General features: G+C 41.0%; 1 protein-coding gene and 1 long non-coding RNA gene across 7 annotated transcripts in view; one reads left to right on the top strand and one right to left on the bottom strand.

Moving 5' to 3' along the window:
• LOC141501700 (uncharacterized) overlaps positions 1-15,967 on the top strand; it is a 241,135-nt gene that overhangs the window by 27,500 nt on the left and 197,668 nt on the right. The gene's annotated exons all lie outside the window — the stretch shown is intronic.
• NOS1 (nitric oxide synthase 1) overlaps positions 1-15,967 on the bottom strand; it is a 244,590-nt gene that overhangs the window by 13,377 nt on the left and 215,246 nt on the right. For all 6 annotated transcript variants that reach the window (XM_074205930.1, XM_074205929.1, XM_074205925.1 and 3 more), the window contains 6 exons: positions 14,686-14,764; positions 7,421-7,614; positions 5,330-5,499; positions 3,699-3,909; positions 2,260-2,347; positions 278-399 (listed from right to left, as the gene is read on the bottom strand). In XM_074205930.1, the coding sequence (XP_074062031.1) occupies positions 278-399; positions 2,260-2,347; positions 3,699-3,909; positions 5,330-5,499; positions 7,421-7,614; positions 14,686-14,764 (864 nt within the window). The remainder of the gene's footprint in view (positions 1-277; positions 400-2,259; positions 2,348-3,698; positions 3,910-5,329; positions 5,500-7,420; positions 7,615-14,685; positions 14,765-15,967) is intronic.

Consider the following 15,967-nt stretch of genomic DNA (forward strand, 5'->3'; position numbering starts at 1 on the left):
GTGTAATCTGGGGGAATTACTTTCCCTTGCTGATCCCGTTTACTTACTTGCATTTGTAACAGAGGATCTTTGAGGTACCTCTCTGTCCAAAATTTTATGATTCAACCATAGAGATGGTGACTCACGTCACCTCTGGTATGGCCAGTCTTTCCCTCCTAGGCTTAGTAATCCTGCTAGGTTGTACAGAGGCTGATTCTTTCCTTAAACTTGAAAGCTATCCAGTGTTTGCTCCCCTATGTGCAGGAGGTAAAAGTTAGAAAGGCAGACCCCAACTCACCTTTGTGCTGGATATCAAATAGCCTTTGCTGCCAGAAGCTCCGGAAAGGTGCTATTCCGGTGCCTGGGCCAACCAGGATACAAGGTACCTGGGGATCCTGGGGCAAGTGGAAGCTGGGAGCTCTGGAAAAAAAGAAAGAGAACAGTCAACTCACTAAATAATAATGAAAATAGCTAGCATTTATAGAGCACCTATTTGCTAGGCACATTGCTAAGTAGTCTTACAAATATTGAATTCTGACTTAGAAACACTCTATGGGCAGTAGATATTACAGAAGCTGATGGTGAAAACTCAAATAGAAATAACTCCTATATGACTTAGAAATCCACAAATTAACATCATGTTATATCATATTTTCAATTATTTATTTAATGTATGTGTATTTGTTTTTAAGCATTCCCCAATCATATTTTAATCTGGTTCTGACTGTATTCAGGAGTTTTAAAGAAGACTTCAATGGTCTGAGTCTAATCCTTTTGCTGTTGTACTTGTGGTTAGGAAAAGCTGAGTTTCAATCCTGCCTCTGACATCATTGACAAAAATGACCCATGTTAAAGCTCGGTGTCTCTGGGTTTCAGTTTCTTCATTTGTAATATGTTGGACTCAATAGCCTCCAAGTATCTTTCATCTGTAAATCTGCGATCTCCTTATACAACCTGGAGCTTGACAAACACGTTCCCTAGGAGATGTGAGGATGGAAAACTCTACTCATCTGGCAAATTCACACAACCCTTTTTTTCCAGAAAGTTCTCCTTAGTCAACTTGGTTTTACTTTTTTAAGATTTAATCCCTTTCATAAGATTTGAAACATAATAAACACTTGATAAATGTTTGTTGTGATAAATGTTACAGGCTGTGAATGACCTTTCCCCACATGTTATGCATTTGAAATGATTTGCTCCATCATTTCATAGCATTGCATTCCATTCCTTTTTAATGACCTCATGGAGATTTTATAATTTAATCTCATTGTATTAATGTTTTATCCACCAATCAATCTAAAAGTTCTAAGGGTCATTTTTTCTTAACACTTTTCAGTTCCTTCAGAGCTTAGTAAATTGTTCCATACAAAAGATCTATTGAGTACAGCACCCCATTCCCAGTTTTTTTTACAAATGAGGAAATTGAGTCCTAAGCATATGAAGTGATTGAGTCACTAAGTCACACTTCAAAAAAGCAAGATTTGAATCCAGGTACTTGGATACCTTAACCCTACTTGTTGTTCATCCTTTGTTTTCAAAGAGGACCAATGACATCACAGTGATATCTTGAACGTGAATTGGTTTTAAGTAAGGTAGAGCTGTACAAAATCGTCAGCCTCAGTCTCTCTTCCAGAGTCATCAAATTCTAATGACAGGAAAAAAGTCAGGCTGATTGGTATAGTCAGTGGATGACTTGGCATCTTTGATATCTGACCAAGCTCCAAGCACTCTCCACAGCGCTTGCTTCAGTCACTTTCATGGTCATTGGAACAAATTTTTCTCCTCCACCCATTCTGACAGGGGACTTTTCATGCCACAGAAGAGGTCATCATAGGTGATAGAAAGCAAATTTTTTTCAAAAAACTGGGTTGGGAGGCCACTCCAGAAAAGACTGAAGGTTTCAAGGTTGCTTGGAACACAGTAGAAGCTTAATGCATACTTGTTTCCTTCCTTCTTTCATTTCAGTACATTATACATTTGAAAGCTTAGCTCCATCATATCATATCATAGCAAGAAGCAGGGATGAGGTTGGGAGATATCCAGGAGTTTGGGGGAGGGAGAGAGTTAGTCTGTTGTTTAAATGTATGAAATAGCTCAGCCATCCTGACTTGACTGCTCTGCTTTTCTGAATGGGTCTTTTCCTGGGGACAGGGAAGTTGACTGTAGTCTGATATTTATGAGAAGGATTTCTGTGCCTGCATATTCTACTCTATGAATCAGAGGAAAAGTACTGGTACTTCTGTCTGCCATCTCCCAACCACCATTCCAATTGTCACTTACCCTCGGACAAAACAGGGTACCACTTCCTCTGGCTGTATTCGGTTTAGCCAGGAAGAGCAGACCCCATGGTGGATGGGTCCTTCCCCATCTGGCAAAGAAACACAAGGAAGAGATCATCTGGCTGCCCGATTGCTGCTGACAAGCCCCTTTCCATGAGATCCAAACCTGAAGGAGTAGCCTAGATCTGCCTTCAATTAGTTCAAGGCAGGAAGTTCTTAAATGGGGGGTTCCTGAACTTGTCTTTAAAAATATTTTAATAACTATATTTCAATAGAATTGATTTCCTTTGTAACCTTATGTATTTTATAGTACACATTTAAATAGACTACCCAAAGGTTCCATGATGCTACAAGAGGTAAAAAACTCTTGTTTGGAGACAGAATCTAAGAGTAAGACAGAGTAGGATTCAAGTCCTACCTCAGATACCTACTAGCTGTGTGACCCTGAGCAACTCCCTTCATCTTTCTAGGGCATAATGTCCTCCTCTATAAAATAAGGGACTGGACATGATGATCTCTGAGGTCTCACCTCTCAATCTATAATCCAATTAGAGCCAGCAGAAATGGCCAAGGGGATAGTTGAAGGGAGCGAGAGCTAAGTTTGAGTGGCTTCATAATACTGTCACCCAGTGATTCAGCTGTTGGAGAGGGGTCTTAGGATCATAGGTTTAGGCCTAGAGGAGGACATAGAGTTCATCTAATCCAACCTTCATCATCATCCTCACAACAGTAGTAACAACAACAATAATAAAGCTAGTATTTGCAGAATGCTCTAAGGTTTACAAAATATTTTTCTTTCTTTTTTTTAAGTTTTTTTTTGCAAGGCAATGGGATTAAGTGTCTTGCCCAAGGCCACACAGCTAGGTCATTATTAAGTGTTAGAGACCGGATTTGAACCCAGGTACTCCTGACTCCAGGGCCGGTGCTCTATCCACTGCACCACCTAGTGCCCCTACAAAACATTTTTCAAATATTGTCTCATTCAATCATCATAACTACCCTGGGGAAATGATGCTATTATTATCCTCATTTTACAGAAATGGAAACTGAGGCAGAGTCATACAACTAATCAAGGTCTGAAGTAGGATTCAAATTTAGATCTCTGACTCTAAGTCTTATGCTCTATCTGTTGGACCACCTGGCTGCCTCTCGTTTTACTGAGTAAGAAATTAAGTGGCCTGCCCAAGGTCACATAAGTATTGTTAGAGGATTTGGACCTAAGTTGTCTGAGCTCAAGCCCAGGGTTCTTTTCACCAGATTGTTGCTCTCATTGCTTCTCCTCTACACCCTTTCTAACTTTGGGGTCTTTTTAGGCTGTGGATATGGAAGGGCCTTATGGAAAGATTTGGTTTGGGGCTCTGTGGGGCAGGATGTTGACCTCTGCCTTCACTACCTTTTGAGGGAGGTTGAACACGGGGTAGGGTGTCTACCCTGGCCTACCTCCGGTGCGGTAGGACACAACTGCCACGGTCAGGTGCACCTCATCGGGATACATATCCGGGGAGGAACTGATGGAGTAGTAGCGGGGCTGCAGCAGGGACAGTTGGGTCAGCAGGAGAGTGGATGGCATCTGCACAGATGGGAACTCTTCCAAGGCCTCCACGATTGTGGGGTTCTTGCCCCATTTCCACTCCTCATACTCCTGTAAGCCCTGCACCAAGGGAGGGGGGAAAGGTGGCTTGAATCAACTTATAGGATCATTAATTGAGAGTGAAAGGCACCTTTTATCTGGCTCATCTAGTCCAATCTTCATGATAATCGTCATTATAACAACAGCCTCAATGGTAACAACAAGAACAATGAAGTTAATATTTGCAGAATGCTCTAGGTTTCCAAAGCACTTTCCAAATATTGTCTCATTCAATCCTTACCTCAACCATGGAGAACTGGAAGAAACCTAAGTGACTATTCTGTCTAATCTTATTTTCTTGGGGAGGTAACTGAGTCCCATAGAGGTGAAGGGACATGGCCAAGATCATATAAATAGTAATAATCATACGTAGCATTTCAAGGTGATTTGTAAGTGTTACCTCACTTGGCTCTCATCAACTCAATATTGTTATTTTCTCCATTTTACAGATGAGGAGATTGAAACAAAGGTTAAGTGATTTGTCTAGGTTCATACACTTTATGAGACAGAATTTGAACTCAGGTCTTCCTGATTTGAAGCCATATCTAGGTTTAGATTCTAATCCAGTGCTCTTTTGATAACATCATCTCTCTGATGGAGATTACAGGAAACCCAGAGAGGGACAATGAAATCAAAGAGAAACTGGAAAAATTCATGTGGCTGGGAGAGATAAAACATGCTAAAGTTTATGCTCTGCCCAGCTCAGTTTCCTATTCCTTGTACTTTTTTCCCCCTTTGCTTACTCCAGAGGAGAAGGCAATGTGACAGTACTGTAGATACTTCTCCAAGGTTAAATACCCTCTATTCCTTTGTCTTATCCTCATGGGTTCACCAGGGCCTTTACCTTCTGATTTCTGGACCCTTCTCAGGATTCTCTCAAATATGAGAAAACATGAACCTTCCCCAACATAAACCCAATACTCCCCATGTGGTCTAATGGAGGCAGAGATCCCTTCTTCCTTTCTCTCTTAACAACTAAGACCTACAGGGTTGGGGGTGCAGCTAGGTGATATAGTGGACAGAGCACTGACTCTGGAGTCAGGAGGACCTGAGTTCAAATTTGACCTACTACACTTAATGATGACCTAGCTGTGTGATCTTAGGTAAGTCACTTAAATCCATTGTCTTGCAAAAACCAAAAAAAACCACACCCAACCCTTAAAAACCAAAACAACAACAACAAAAGCAGCAAGACCATCCCTGGTTGCTTCATTGTTAACTCAGTCCTTGTCAAGTTTTCCTACCAGGGACTGAGATGTCTTTTTTTCTGAGGCAATGGGGCCAAGTGACTTGCCCAAGGTCACACGGATAGTAAATATCAAGGGTCTGAGGTCAGATTAGAATTCCTGACTCCAGAACTGGTGCTCTATCCATTGTCCCACCTAGCTTATCCAGTAGCTAAGATGTCACCAGAGGGTGAGGAGGCCAACCCAAATCTCACCTTGCTGAGGACTAGCAGCCGCTGTTTCTCCTTCTCATTGGTGGCCAATGAGGCAAACTGTTGCAGCTGCAGTGGCGTTGGCGGTGTGGTAATGTCCAAGTAGTACTTAAAAGCCTGGAAGATGGTACAAGGTGGGATCCGATGCTCATCTGTCCAGTTACTGATCACACCTGTGAGGAGACAATACCAGGTGACCTATGTTCCTTGGCATTCACTCATCAAGATACCGTCAGACATGGACGTCACAGACATACAAGGTCACCAAGGCCCTTCCTGTCTTCAAGCAGCTGACCCTTTGGAAAGGGAGCAGGGAATTAGGACATTTCCATCAATAAATATTTTATCTATCTCCTTATTGATTACTGGACCCTTTATGGATTCAAGGTCTTCCTGATGCTAAGGCTAGCTCATTAGTTCTGCTACCAGACTGTCTCCATGAAAAGAAGAGAACATTTCCATGGAAGTAATAATGATAACCCTGGACTTTTATGTGGCACCTTGAACAAAGCAAAGAAGGGATGGGGGCAGTCCTCCGATGAATGTAATAATTTTGATAGTTTTATATATAGAAATCATTTTTACAAAAAAGATGTTCTCTTTATTTGTTCATTATAACAATGTAATGAAAGAAGAAAGGAAGCAAGAATTTTTAAGAGCTTCATGTGCTTGGTATAATGCTAAGAGTTTTAGAAATATTGGTTTTTTGCTTTTGCTTTTGTTTTTTGTTTTTTGTTTTAGTTTTTGCAAGGCAATGGGGTTAAGTGGCTTGCCCAAGGCCACATGGCTAGGTAATTATTAAGTATCTGAGGTCAGATTTGAACTCAGGTCCTCCTGACTCCAAGGCCAGTGCTCTATCCACTGCGCCACCTAGTCGCCCCTACAAATATTGTTGTGTTTGATCCTCACAGCTTCCTGGGAGGCAGGCATCATTCTTATCCTCATTTTATAATTGAGGAAAGAAGTTAAAGGACTTGCCCAGGGTCTTATAGCTAGTAAGAATAAGAGGATGGATTTGAACTCAGTTCTTCCTGACTATAGATCTTTCAATAGACATCATAGCGTATTTTAAATTTGCAAAATGCCTAATATATGTTACCCCCTTCTTTGAACCTTCTACAATACAAACTAAAATATTATGTCTTTTTTTCCATTTTCTAAATGACTAGACTTGCCAACTGAGTAACTAGTAAACTAGTCAATTGAGACTCAAGGAGGAACTTATTCATGAGTCATGGGAGGGATTTGAACTTAACGTCTTCCTCACTCTAAGCCCAGGACTTTATTCTCTAGGGTGGCTGGGTGGCACAGTGGATAGAGCACTGGCCCTGGAGTCAGGAAAATCTGAGTTCAAATCCAACCTCAGACACTTACAAACTGTGTGGTCTTGGGTAAGTCACTTAACCCTGACTGCCTCACATCCAAGGTCATTTCCAATAGTGCTGATCCAAATTTGGCTACTGGACCCAGACGACTGCAGAGGAAGTAAGACTGGTGACGTAGCACAGTACCACTTCACTCAAATCCAATTCCCTTGCTTGTTATGACATCACCTCCCTGATGTCATGGTCTTCTTTGAGAATGAAGAACAAACATCATCATTTTCTGTGTCAAAGAAAATATGAGAGGAAAAAAGGGGTCGACTCCACACTACCAGTGTAATCTATACCAATGAAAATTATGTTTAGTCCATGGAAATTCCAGGTCCCTCAGTGGGAAGTTTTTGGCCCTTTTAGCAGAAGTTGTCTGGGAGAGCAAGAACCTTTTCTGAAACTAGGAGAACCCCTCTCATCTGGAGCTTAAACTTTCAATGAAACAATAGATTTCACTTAGGATCATAGAATTGTGGATTTTTGAGCTGAAAGGCCAATTCCCTTATTTTACTGATGAGGAAACTAAGGCCTGGATGGTGGCTTGTCTAAAGTCTTATAGTGATTATGTGACTCTGAGGTGACCAGGATGGGATGTTGACCCTAAGTTTTCTGACTTCAAATACTTTCTCTTTTGCCACACAGTCTCTTTATGTTTGTGCCATGGCCATGATATTCCGGGGAATGAAGGCTAGGGGGTGGGTCCATGCATCCCCATAGTTACCCAAAGCTGTATTCCTCTCCTCCAGAAGCTCCACTTTCACCAGCTGGTTGGCAGGAGGGGCATCCTCGAGTCGATCTATCAGGGCATTCACCATATTCTCATGGTTGCCAGGGAACACACCCAGATGGTCCCCAGGCTGGTACTGCAGCTCTTGGTTCCCATTGGTGTGGAGACGTACAAAGATGGTTGATCGACTGAAGCAAGAGTTGGCAGTCAGTTTATGAAAGTCACCAACCCATTCCAACTAACCTCAGTCATCCCTCTCAGATTTTTTTGTTGCCTCTAGGTAGATGGCTTAAAATTGAGGCTAATGGCTCTTTATTCAGTTCAATTCACCAAGCATTTATTAAGTGACTACTGTTTGAAAGGTGCTGTGTTGGGCCATCATAGTTCTAGTTCAATAGATGCTTTTCTTTGCTCCCTAGGGGTGGTAATAGTCAGCACTGCTTACAAGGCTAAGACATCTCTAGATCTACAAACACTTTTTCTAAACAATCTTGTTTTCCTCCCATCATTTGTCCTCCAAACCTACTCCTCCTAGAATCTTAGAATGTTAGAGCTGGAAGGAACTTCAGAGGAAAATGAAGTCTATAAAAGTAAAATAATATGTCCAAATCCCTTCTGGATCATAAATAGGAGGGGTACGGTTAGAACGCAGTTCCTCAATCTCCCAAACCAGTATATGCTCCATAATATTATGATGACCTCTAGGTTTGGATGGATTGAGATGAATTTGGTCATTAGTAAGACCCTGCACCAGTGCCAGAGAAGGGTAAATATATAAGGTAGCCCATTGTTTTTGTCACACTTCCTATCAGACTCTTTTGCCTTGAGTCATAGAGTAATATAGTATAAGCTAATTTGAATGTGCCTCCCTCCGCCTACCATGAATTCCCAGAATACTCTTTTTCTAGCCCAAACTACTTTTAGCATGGGTACACTGGCATCTATCTCATTTTACACAATGACTGCAGTTTTGCAAAGTTTCATGTTTCACTTTTTTATAAGTCCAACCCGAGTTGTTCCACTGACTTCATTAGAATTTCAGAAATGCTTTCTTAGACTCCAACACCATTTTTCATTGACTTGGACATTTGGAGCATGGAATTTTCTGTCCTCTTCACTCTTTTTTTTAAAATCATAAATGATACATAAATTAGTACTCAGATATTTGAGGGATTTTTTTTTTTTTGGATCTGACTTGCGATTTGGTATAGGAGCTCCAAAGGGACATTCCATCTGTCAATACAAGTTGAATCTTCTCCTACATCTTACTCTCTTGAAGAATTGACTATGTAATTTATAATGGGGGGCAGCTAGGTGGTGCAGTGGACAGAGCACTGGCCTTGGAGTCAGGAGGACCTGAGTTCAAATCTGGCCTCAGACACTTAATATTGACCTAGCTGTGTGGTCTTGGGCAAGCCACTTAACCCCATTGCCTTGCAAAAACAAACAAACAAAAAAGAATTTATAATGTAATAGAATTAGTTACTCTTTTATTTCCTGCAATTACATGTAAAAACAATTTCAACATTTGTTTTTTGACAAGTCTGAATTCCAAAGTCTCTTCCTCCCTTCCCCCTTCATTTGAGAAGGGGAGCAATTTGATATAGGTTATACATGTATAATCAGGAAAAATATATATCCATATGTGATTAGATTATTTAGTTAAATGATTTATTTGGGGTTACATGCACAGTATCTATCAGAGACTGGATTTGAACTCAGGTCTTCCTTACCATCCAGTATAATACACTGCCTATCATAGGAAGCTTATTATTAATTAAAGGGACCTTTTGGTAAAAATGACTTTTGTAAGGCAGATCAGCTCCCTTCCATTTTTACACTTTGTAAGATCATATTGTCACATTGGCTTTTTCAAACAAGGCAATGAATGTAGCTCCTGTGTGATTGAACTTATGGGGTCACGTTCATGAGGAGTTGAACCGAGGGACCATTTGATCCTTAGATTCATCTCTTTTTTCTTTGAGGTACAGATTCCTTGTTTACAAAGAGAGCAACCCTGAAGGGCAGCAGAATTGGCATCAATTACATTGCCCAGATTTAGGATCTGCGATACTCGCTATCTGTAGTTAGGGGGTGTTGTGGGTATTCCTGTTTTTCCTGGGGGTAGTATAGAGAGGTAGGCAGGAGGGGATAATTCCTCCATCTCATTTGTCTGCAGTCCCTTCCTTCAGTGGGGCAGAAACCCTGAGGCCCCCTGAGCCTACTGAGCTGGTTTCCTCCCCGCCCTGCCCAAAATGTGCTTAGTTGGTGAAACTCTTGGGCCAACTCATGCTTGCCCTTTTATAGATATCAAAATGTGCTTAAGCAGATAAGAACCCGGGCAGGCTTGAGAACACTGGACGGAAGCTGTGTGGGTGAGCCCAGTACTGTTCCTTTGGCAGAGTTGGGGCCAGAGGGTAGGTTTTCCAAGAGCAGTGATGCCATAGCACAGGAACTAGAAGCCCAGTTATGGGTGAGCTCAGGATAGCACCAAAAATCAGGTGTTGGCTTGCCTCTGTCGTGAGTTATTGATTCATGGTGGATAACACTAACCCGGAGGTGAGGCAGTTCTCTTGGCTATCAGTATCTTAGGAACTGCCCTAATGGAGTGTTCCCAAAGATTATTTTTCAGCTTTTGACACATCAAAACTAGGGGAAGGGATGGATCATAGGATCCCCAAACAAGGAAGGGACTTTAGAAGTCATCTAGGTTAATACCCTCATTTTATAGATGAGGAAACTGAGGCAGAGAAAGACTGAGTAATTCCCAAAGTCAGAGGATCTGAGAGCTTTGGATCAAAGGCTGTGGAGTCATTTCATCTAAGTTCCTAATTTTACAGAAGGGGAAACAGAAAAAGGGAAGACACATGATTTGCCCCAGGACACACAGGTAGTGATTGTAAGAGGTAGGATTTGAACCCAAATCATATGAGTATAAAGTCAATGGCTTAATAGAGTTCCATGGCCAACTTTAGTCTAGTTTTCTCAAGTTTGCCCTTGTTTTTTATCTGCTTGATTACATTTTGATACCTGTGAGACATGCCATGAGTTGACCTAAGAGTTGATCAGCTCTTGGTTGGTATATAAAAAATACATGAAAGAGTGATATTTGTTTTGCATTCAACCATCTGTTCCCTCCAATTCCTATTCATGTTTGTTTGTTTTTTTTTAAACTGGGTCAGTGATTTCAATGGAAGAGGAAACAACCAGATGAGGAGACTTCCTCTTCCAATACAGTTCAGCACCTTCTCTGCAATTTATAGTCTTTAAGAGATGCCCTAGGTCACCAAAAGGTTAAGTGATTTGTCCAAGGTCACAAAGCCAGCATGGGTCAGAGCCTGGATTTGAATTGGGGTCTTCCTGATCCCAAGGCTGACTTTATCCATTGTTCTGTCTTGTAACTGCCACTTACGGTTGAGGTGAGGATCAAATAAGATAAGAATCATAAAAGTACAGAGCATAGTATCTGGCACACATAGGGTTATATACTTGTTTATTGTTCATTTGTTTTTAGTTGTGTCCAACTCTTTGTGAGCCCATTTGAGGCTTTCTTGGCAAACATCTTGGAGCGGTTTGCCATTTCTTTCTCCTGCTCATTTTATAGATGAGGAAACTGAGACCAACAGGGTTAAATGCCTTGCCCAGTCACACAGCTAGTAAGTGCCTGAATCTGGATTTGAACTAGGGAAGGTTAGTCTTCTTGATTCCAGACTTGGCATTCCACCTCGCTGTGTATAGTACAAATAAATGTTAGCTATTGGCTAACACCAATATGGCAGGCATTGATAATAACAGCCTTTATAAAGGGTTCAAAGGCTTGCAAACACTTTACAAATAATCTCATTGGATTCTCACAATAACCTTTGGAGGCAGGTGCTCTAGTATCCCCACTTTATAGATAAGGAAATTGAGGCTGACTATGATTATATGACTTGCTCAGGGTCCTACAACTAGAAAGGAGCTGAGGCTGGATTTGAACATAGGACTGGACTACTAGAAGTAACTGCTCTATGGCTTTTTATTAGTCCAGCCATCGTGAGCAGGAATTATAACTTGATAACCAACCTTTATTTGAAGACCTTACAAAATGAGGAGATTCACTCATTGTTGAGAAAACCAATTCTGCTTCAGGGCAGCAATCCTTGTGAAAAATCTAGGCATGATACTCAGTCTACAAACATCTTTAGTTTTGCCCTATGGATCCCAATAGAAAAAGGCTAATTTTTTCTTTTTTTCTTTTTTCTCTTTCAACTCTTTGAAGATAAATCTCCTATCTTTCAGGTCCCACACCCTCAGTTCCATCAACTGACTGTTATAGGCATAGTTTTCAGTCTCCTTCCCATTTTGCTTCTCCTCCTCTGCATAAACTCCGTAATGTCCATGTTTTTCCTACAGTGTATGACTAACTACTCCAAATGGGGTCTGACCAGGGCAGAGTATTAGGGTATCTTTCATTGCCCTCAGTCTGGTCATCTTTAAGCCTAAGAAAAATCTTCCTTTCAACCACAGGTTGCTTGATGTGCAATATTTTAATGGGATATTAAAAACAATCAATAGTCTCTCTTTTCAGGGGAAGACAATCTAGGTTACCAGATCCATTAAAAACGATTCAATCAGAAACCCTACATACCTGATATCTCATTAGTACCCAAATCATTATCTCCATTTCAACCATGTCCATCTCTTCTTATCATAGTTATTCCTACACCTCTTCCTGCTTCTCATGCTTTTCTTCCTTTCCCTATAGTGACCTCTTTCATTAAAACCTACTCTTTGTGTGGGTTTTTATTTTTTTTAGGTTTTAGCAAGACAATGGGGTTAAGTGGCTTGCTCTAGGCCCCACAGCTAGGTAATTAAGTGTCTGAGGCCCGATTTGAGCCCAGGTACTCCTGATTCCAGGGCTGGTGCTCTATCCACTGCGCCACCTAGCTGCCCCAAACTTACTCATTCTTAAAGGATGATCAGTCCTTTCTCATTCATAAACCCTCACTTGACAACAACAATTCATATTGTTCTCCTAACCTCTTGATATATGTTATTTGTGAAGCATTTAAATGTTTACGTGTGAATGTCTTCTGGGTTTTGGTGATTCACCACCCTGTCATGGGAGGTTGCACTCTCCAATTTCTGTTCCTGTTTGTAGATTTGGAACTCAAGATGTTGCTGATTTTCTCCTAGGTATTTTGCCTGCAATTAGGTGAATGGAAATGCTTTGGTTGTGGTCATATGGTCTGAATAAGCAGACTGCCACCAGAGCAATGGCTAACTGAGAAAAGGGATTAGTATACTTTTTTACTCTTTGTTGTTGCTATCTTGTTGATTAGTTCTGTCAGACTCCTCATGAACCTCTCTTGGGTTTTCTTGGCAAAGATACTGGAGTGATTTGCCATGTCCTTCCTCTGATAATTTTACAAGTGAGGAAACTGAGGCAAACAGTGGTAAGTGTCTTGTACAGTATCACACAACTAGTATGTGTCTGAGGTCAGATTTGAACTCAGATTCTCCTAACCAGATAAAGTCTGGTGTTGTATCTACTGAGCCACCTAGCTATTCCATGTTTCATTCTTTAAAAATAAATAAAATAACTCTTTATTGAAACATGAGAACATAATTTTAAATAGGAATAGAGAATATTTTAGGACTTACTTTAAAATAACTAAACAAGGGGCGGCTGGGTGGCACAGTGGATAGAGCACCAGCCCTGGAGTCAAGAATACCTGAGTTCAAATCCGACCTCAGACACTTAATAATTATCTAGCTGTGTGACCTTGGGCAAGCCACTTAACCCCATTTGCCTTGCAAAAAAAAAAACAAACTAAAGAAATTAAAAAGATAACTAAACACCTAGGGACAGACTAAGACTTCTCATTTATCTTTAAACTCTTATTAATCTATTCCCACCTCTGACTTCACTCACAAACCTTGAACAAAATATTTCCATGCAACTGTATTCTAGATCCATTACTTTAATATTAACGATTCTTCCAAGGGTCCAGACTTAACACAATGGCTGTCACATAATAGACATTTAATAAATGCTTAGTTATTTACTGAGTGATGGCCACAATGGATCCAAAGCCTTACAGATGTGGTACGTCAGTTTTAGTTATCATTCCTGTCTTTACCGTCTTCTACAACTGCTGAAATAATACTAATTAGTTTTAAAAATCATTGTTTCTTCTTTCATGTGTTTCTATACAGTAAAAAGAAAGATGATTGCATGACTCCATGGGGACCCATATATTTTCTTTCCCACCATGATGCTCTTTTTTCAATTAGAAGGGAGTTTTCCAATTAAAAAGAGAGGGACAGAGAGCTTTCCCTTCTCAATAGGGATTACTAATTTCCATTGAACTTTGTTAGTTCTCTAAATAATAATGTTTATCTTCATGTGAGAATGCTTCTGACAATGGTGGGAGATTTGTTACTTCCAAAAACATGGCTTCTGATAGTTACTTACTTCTTGTAAAACAAGGTTCCATGATAGATGACCCCCAAAGACCTTTCCAACTCTATAATCCTCAAGAAGATAGCCAATCTTTGAGGCTAATTATGGATTCTGCCCATTTTTTGAACAGCATCTGCAATACCAACTAACATATAAGGACAACTAGTTGGGGCTGGAATCAAGAAGACCTGAATTCAAATGCAGCCTCAGGTACTTCCTGGCTGTGTGACTCTGGGCAAGTCACTTAATCCTGTTGGCCTCAGCTTTCTCTTCCATAAAATGAGGTAGAGAAGGAATCTGGTATAATAGAATCTGGTAAAATATAGAATGATGTGGTATATTTGCCCAGAAAACCCTAATAGGGCCATGAAGAGCTAGACACAACTGAAGGTGATTGAAGAACAGAAGCTTAGCTAAGACTTTAATGTTCACAAAGTGTTTTACAGTTATTATCTCATTTAAGCATCAACACAACCCCAGAAAGTAGGCGCTATTATTCACTATTTTACATGTCTGAGGCAGATTTTGAACTCATATCTTGTATATGTCTGAGGCAGGTTTTGAACTCACATCTTCCTGATTAATCACACTCCCTAGCTCTCTCACTCTTGCCCCCCAAGTCATCCTCTTTCCTTTTCCCATCCTAGGCACCAACCTTAACTCTCTACCACAGGCTCACCAATACTGTTTCAGTGCTGAGAAGTAGAGAGAGAATATTCATCTTTCTGAGAAGAATGATTTTGGAAGGAAGAAAGAGAAAGAGGGAAAACTCAAAGTGGGAAGAACAGTGAATAGAGAGATGAATTCTTACCTAGAGTTAGGGCTCTGAAGGTTCTGGCGGCTGAGGAGCCGGGCAGCAGATACTCGCTTTTTGTGAATGCTGTACAGACCTGGGGGAAAGAAATCTCCTGAGATAGGGCTGCCAGTTGTCCCCCAAACCCCCTTTAAGCCAGGGTCCACCACTCATCCTTTCCTCCCATTTCACTGTGGTCTCAACTGGGCAGAATCAAATGTTATTGTTCAGTCTTTTCTGTCATTTCTAACTCTTTGTGACCCCATTTGGGTTTTTTTTTTTTTTGAAAAATACTGGAATGCTTGCCATTTCTTTCTCCAGATTATTTTACAGATGAGAAACTTGAGGTCAACAGGGTGAAATGACTTGCTCAGGGTAATACTGCTATAGTAAGTATCTGAGGCAGGATTTGAACTCAGGTCTTCTTGACCCCAGACCCAGCACTCTATCCACTGCACCCCCTAGCTTCCACATCATATAAGCTAGAATTTACATAGCTCTTTGAATATGTTCTCTCATTTGATTATCATGACCCTGGGAGATGGGGGCTTTTATCCCTATTTTAAACTGGATAACTAATGTTTATCTTTCAATTTCAAAGACAACTACTATATCAGTGAGGTGACATCATGACAAAGCCATGAATTGGATTTGAGTGGGGGGTGCTGGTCACCAGCCTCATTTTCTCCTCCAGAGCCATATAGGTCCAGTGGCCAGATGGGAATCAGGACGACTGAAGGTGACCCTGGATGTGAGGCAGCCAGGATTAAGTGACTTACCCAGGATTGTACAGCTAGTAGCTGGCAACTATCTGAGGCTGGATTTGAACCCCCCCATCCTTCTGACTACAAGGCTAGTGCTCTATGCACTGTGCCACCTAAATAGACAGAGATTAAGTGATTTTTCCAGGATTCCCTAATTAATATCTGAGACAGGATTTGAATGCCAGTATTTTTGACTTCAGGTCTTGTGTTCTATCCACTGAGCCACCTAACTGCCCCTACTTTTGGCAGACGCTTATTACCCCATTGACACTACCCCAACCCAGGACCTTTTCTGATGCCTCATCGTCTCTCTAGTCTAGAAGGACTTTTCACTGCTTCCTTCCCTTCCTCCCTGGACGCTGTGCAGATGCACTACAGCTTGCCCTGACCTGAGGATAAGGGAAGATTCAGATCCTCCTGATTTTGTCATCCTCTTTCCATCCCTTGAATGCAAAAATATAATGCCAACTCATGTGTCTAGTATTCTAGTATCCTAGGATCATAGATACAGAGTCAAAGGAGATGTTGAAAGCAAT

This window comes from Macrotis lagotis, chromosome X, assembly GCF_037893015.1.
Source record: "Macrotis lagotis isolate mMagLag1 chromosome X, bilby.v1.9.chrom.fasta, whole genome shotgun sequence".
Taxonomy (NCBI): Eukaryota; Metazoa; Chordata; class Mammalia; order Peramelemorphia; family Peramelidae; genus Macrotis; species Macrotis lagotis.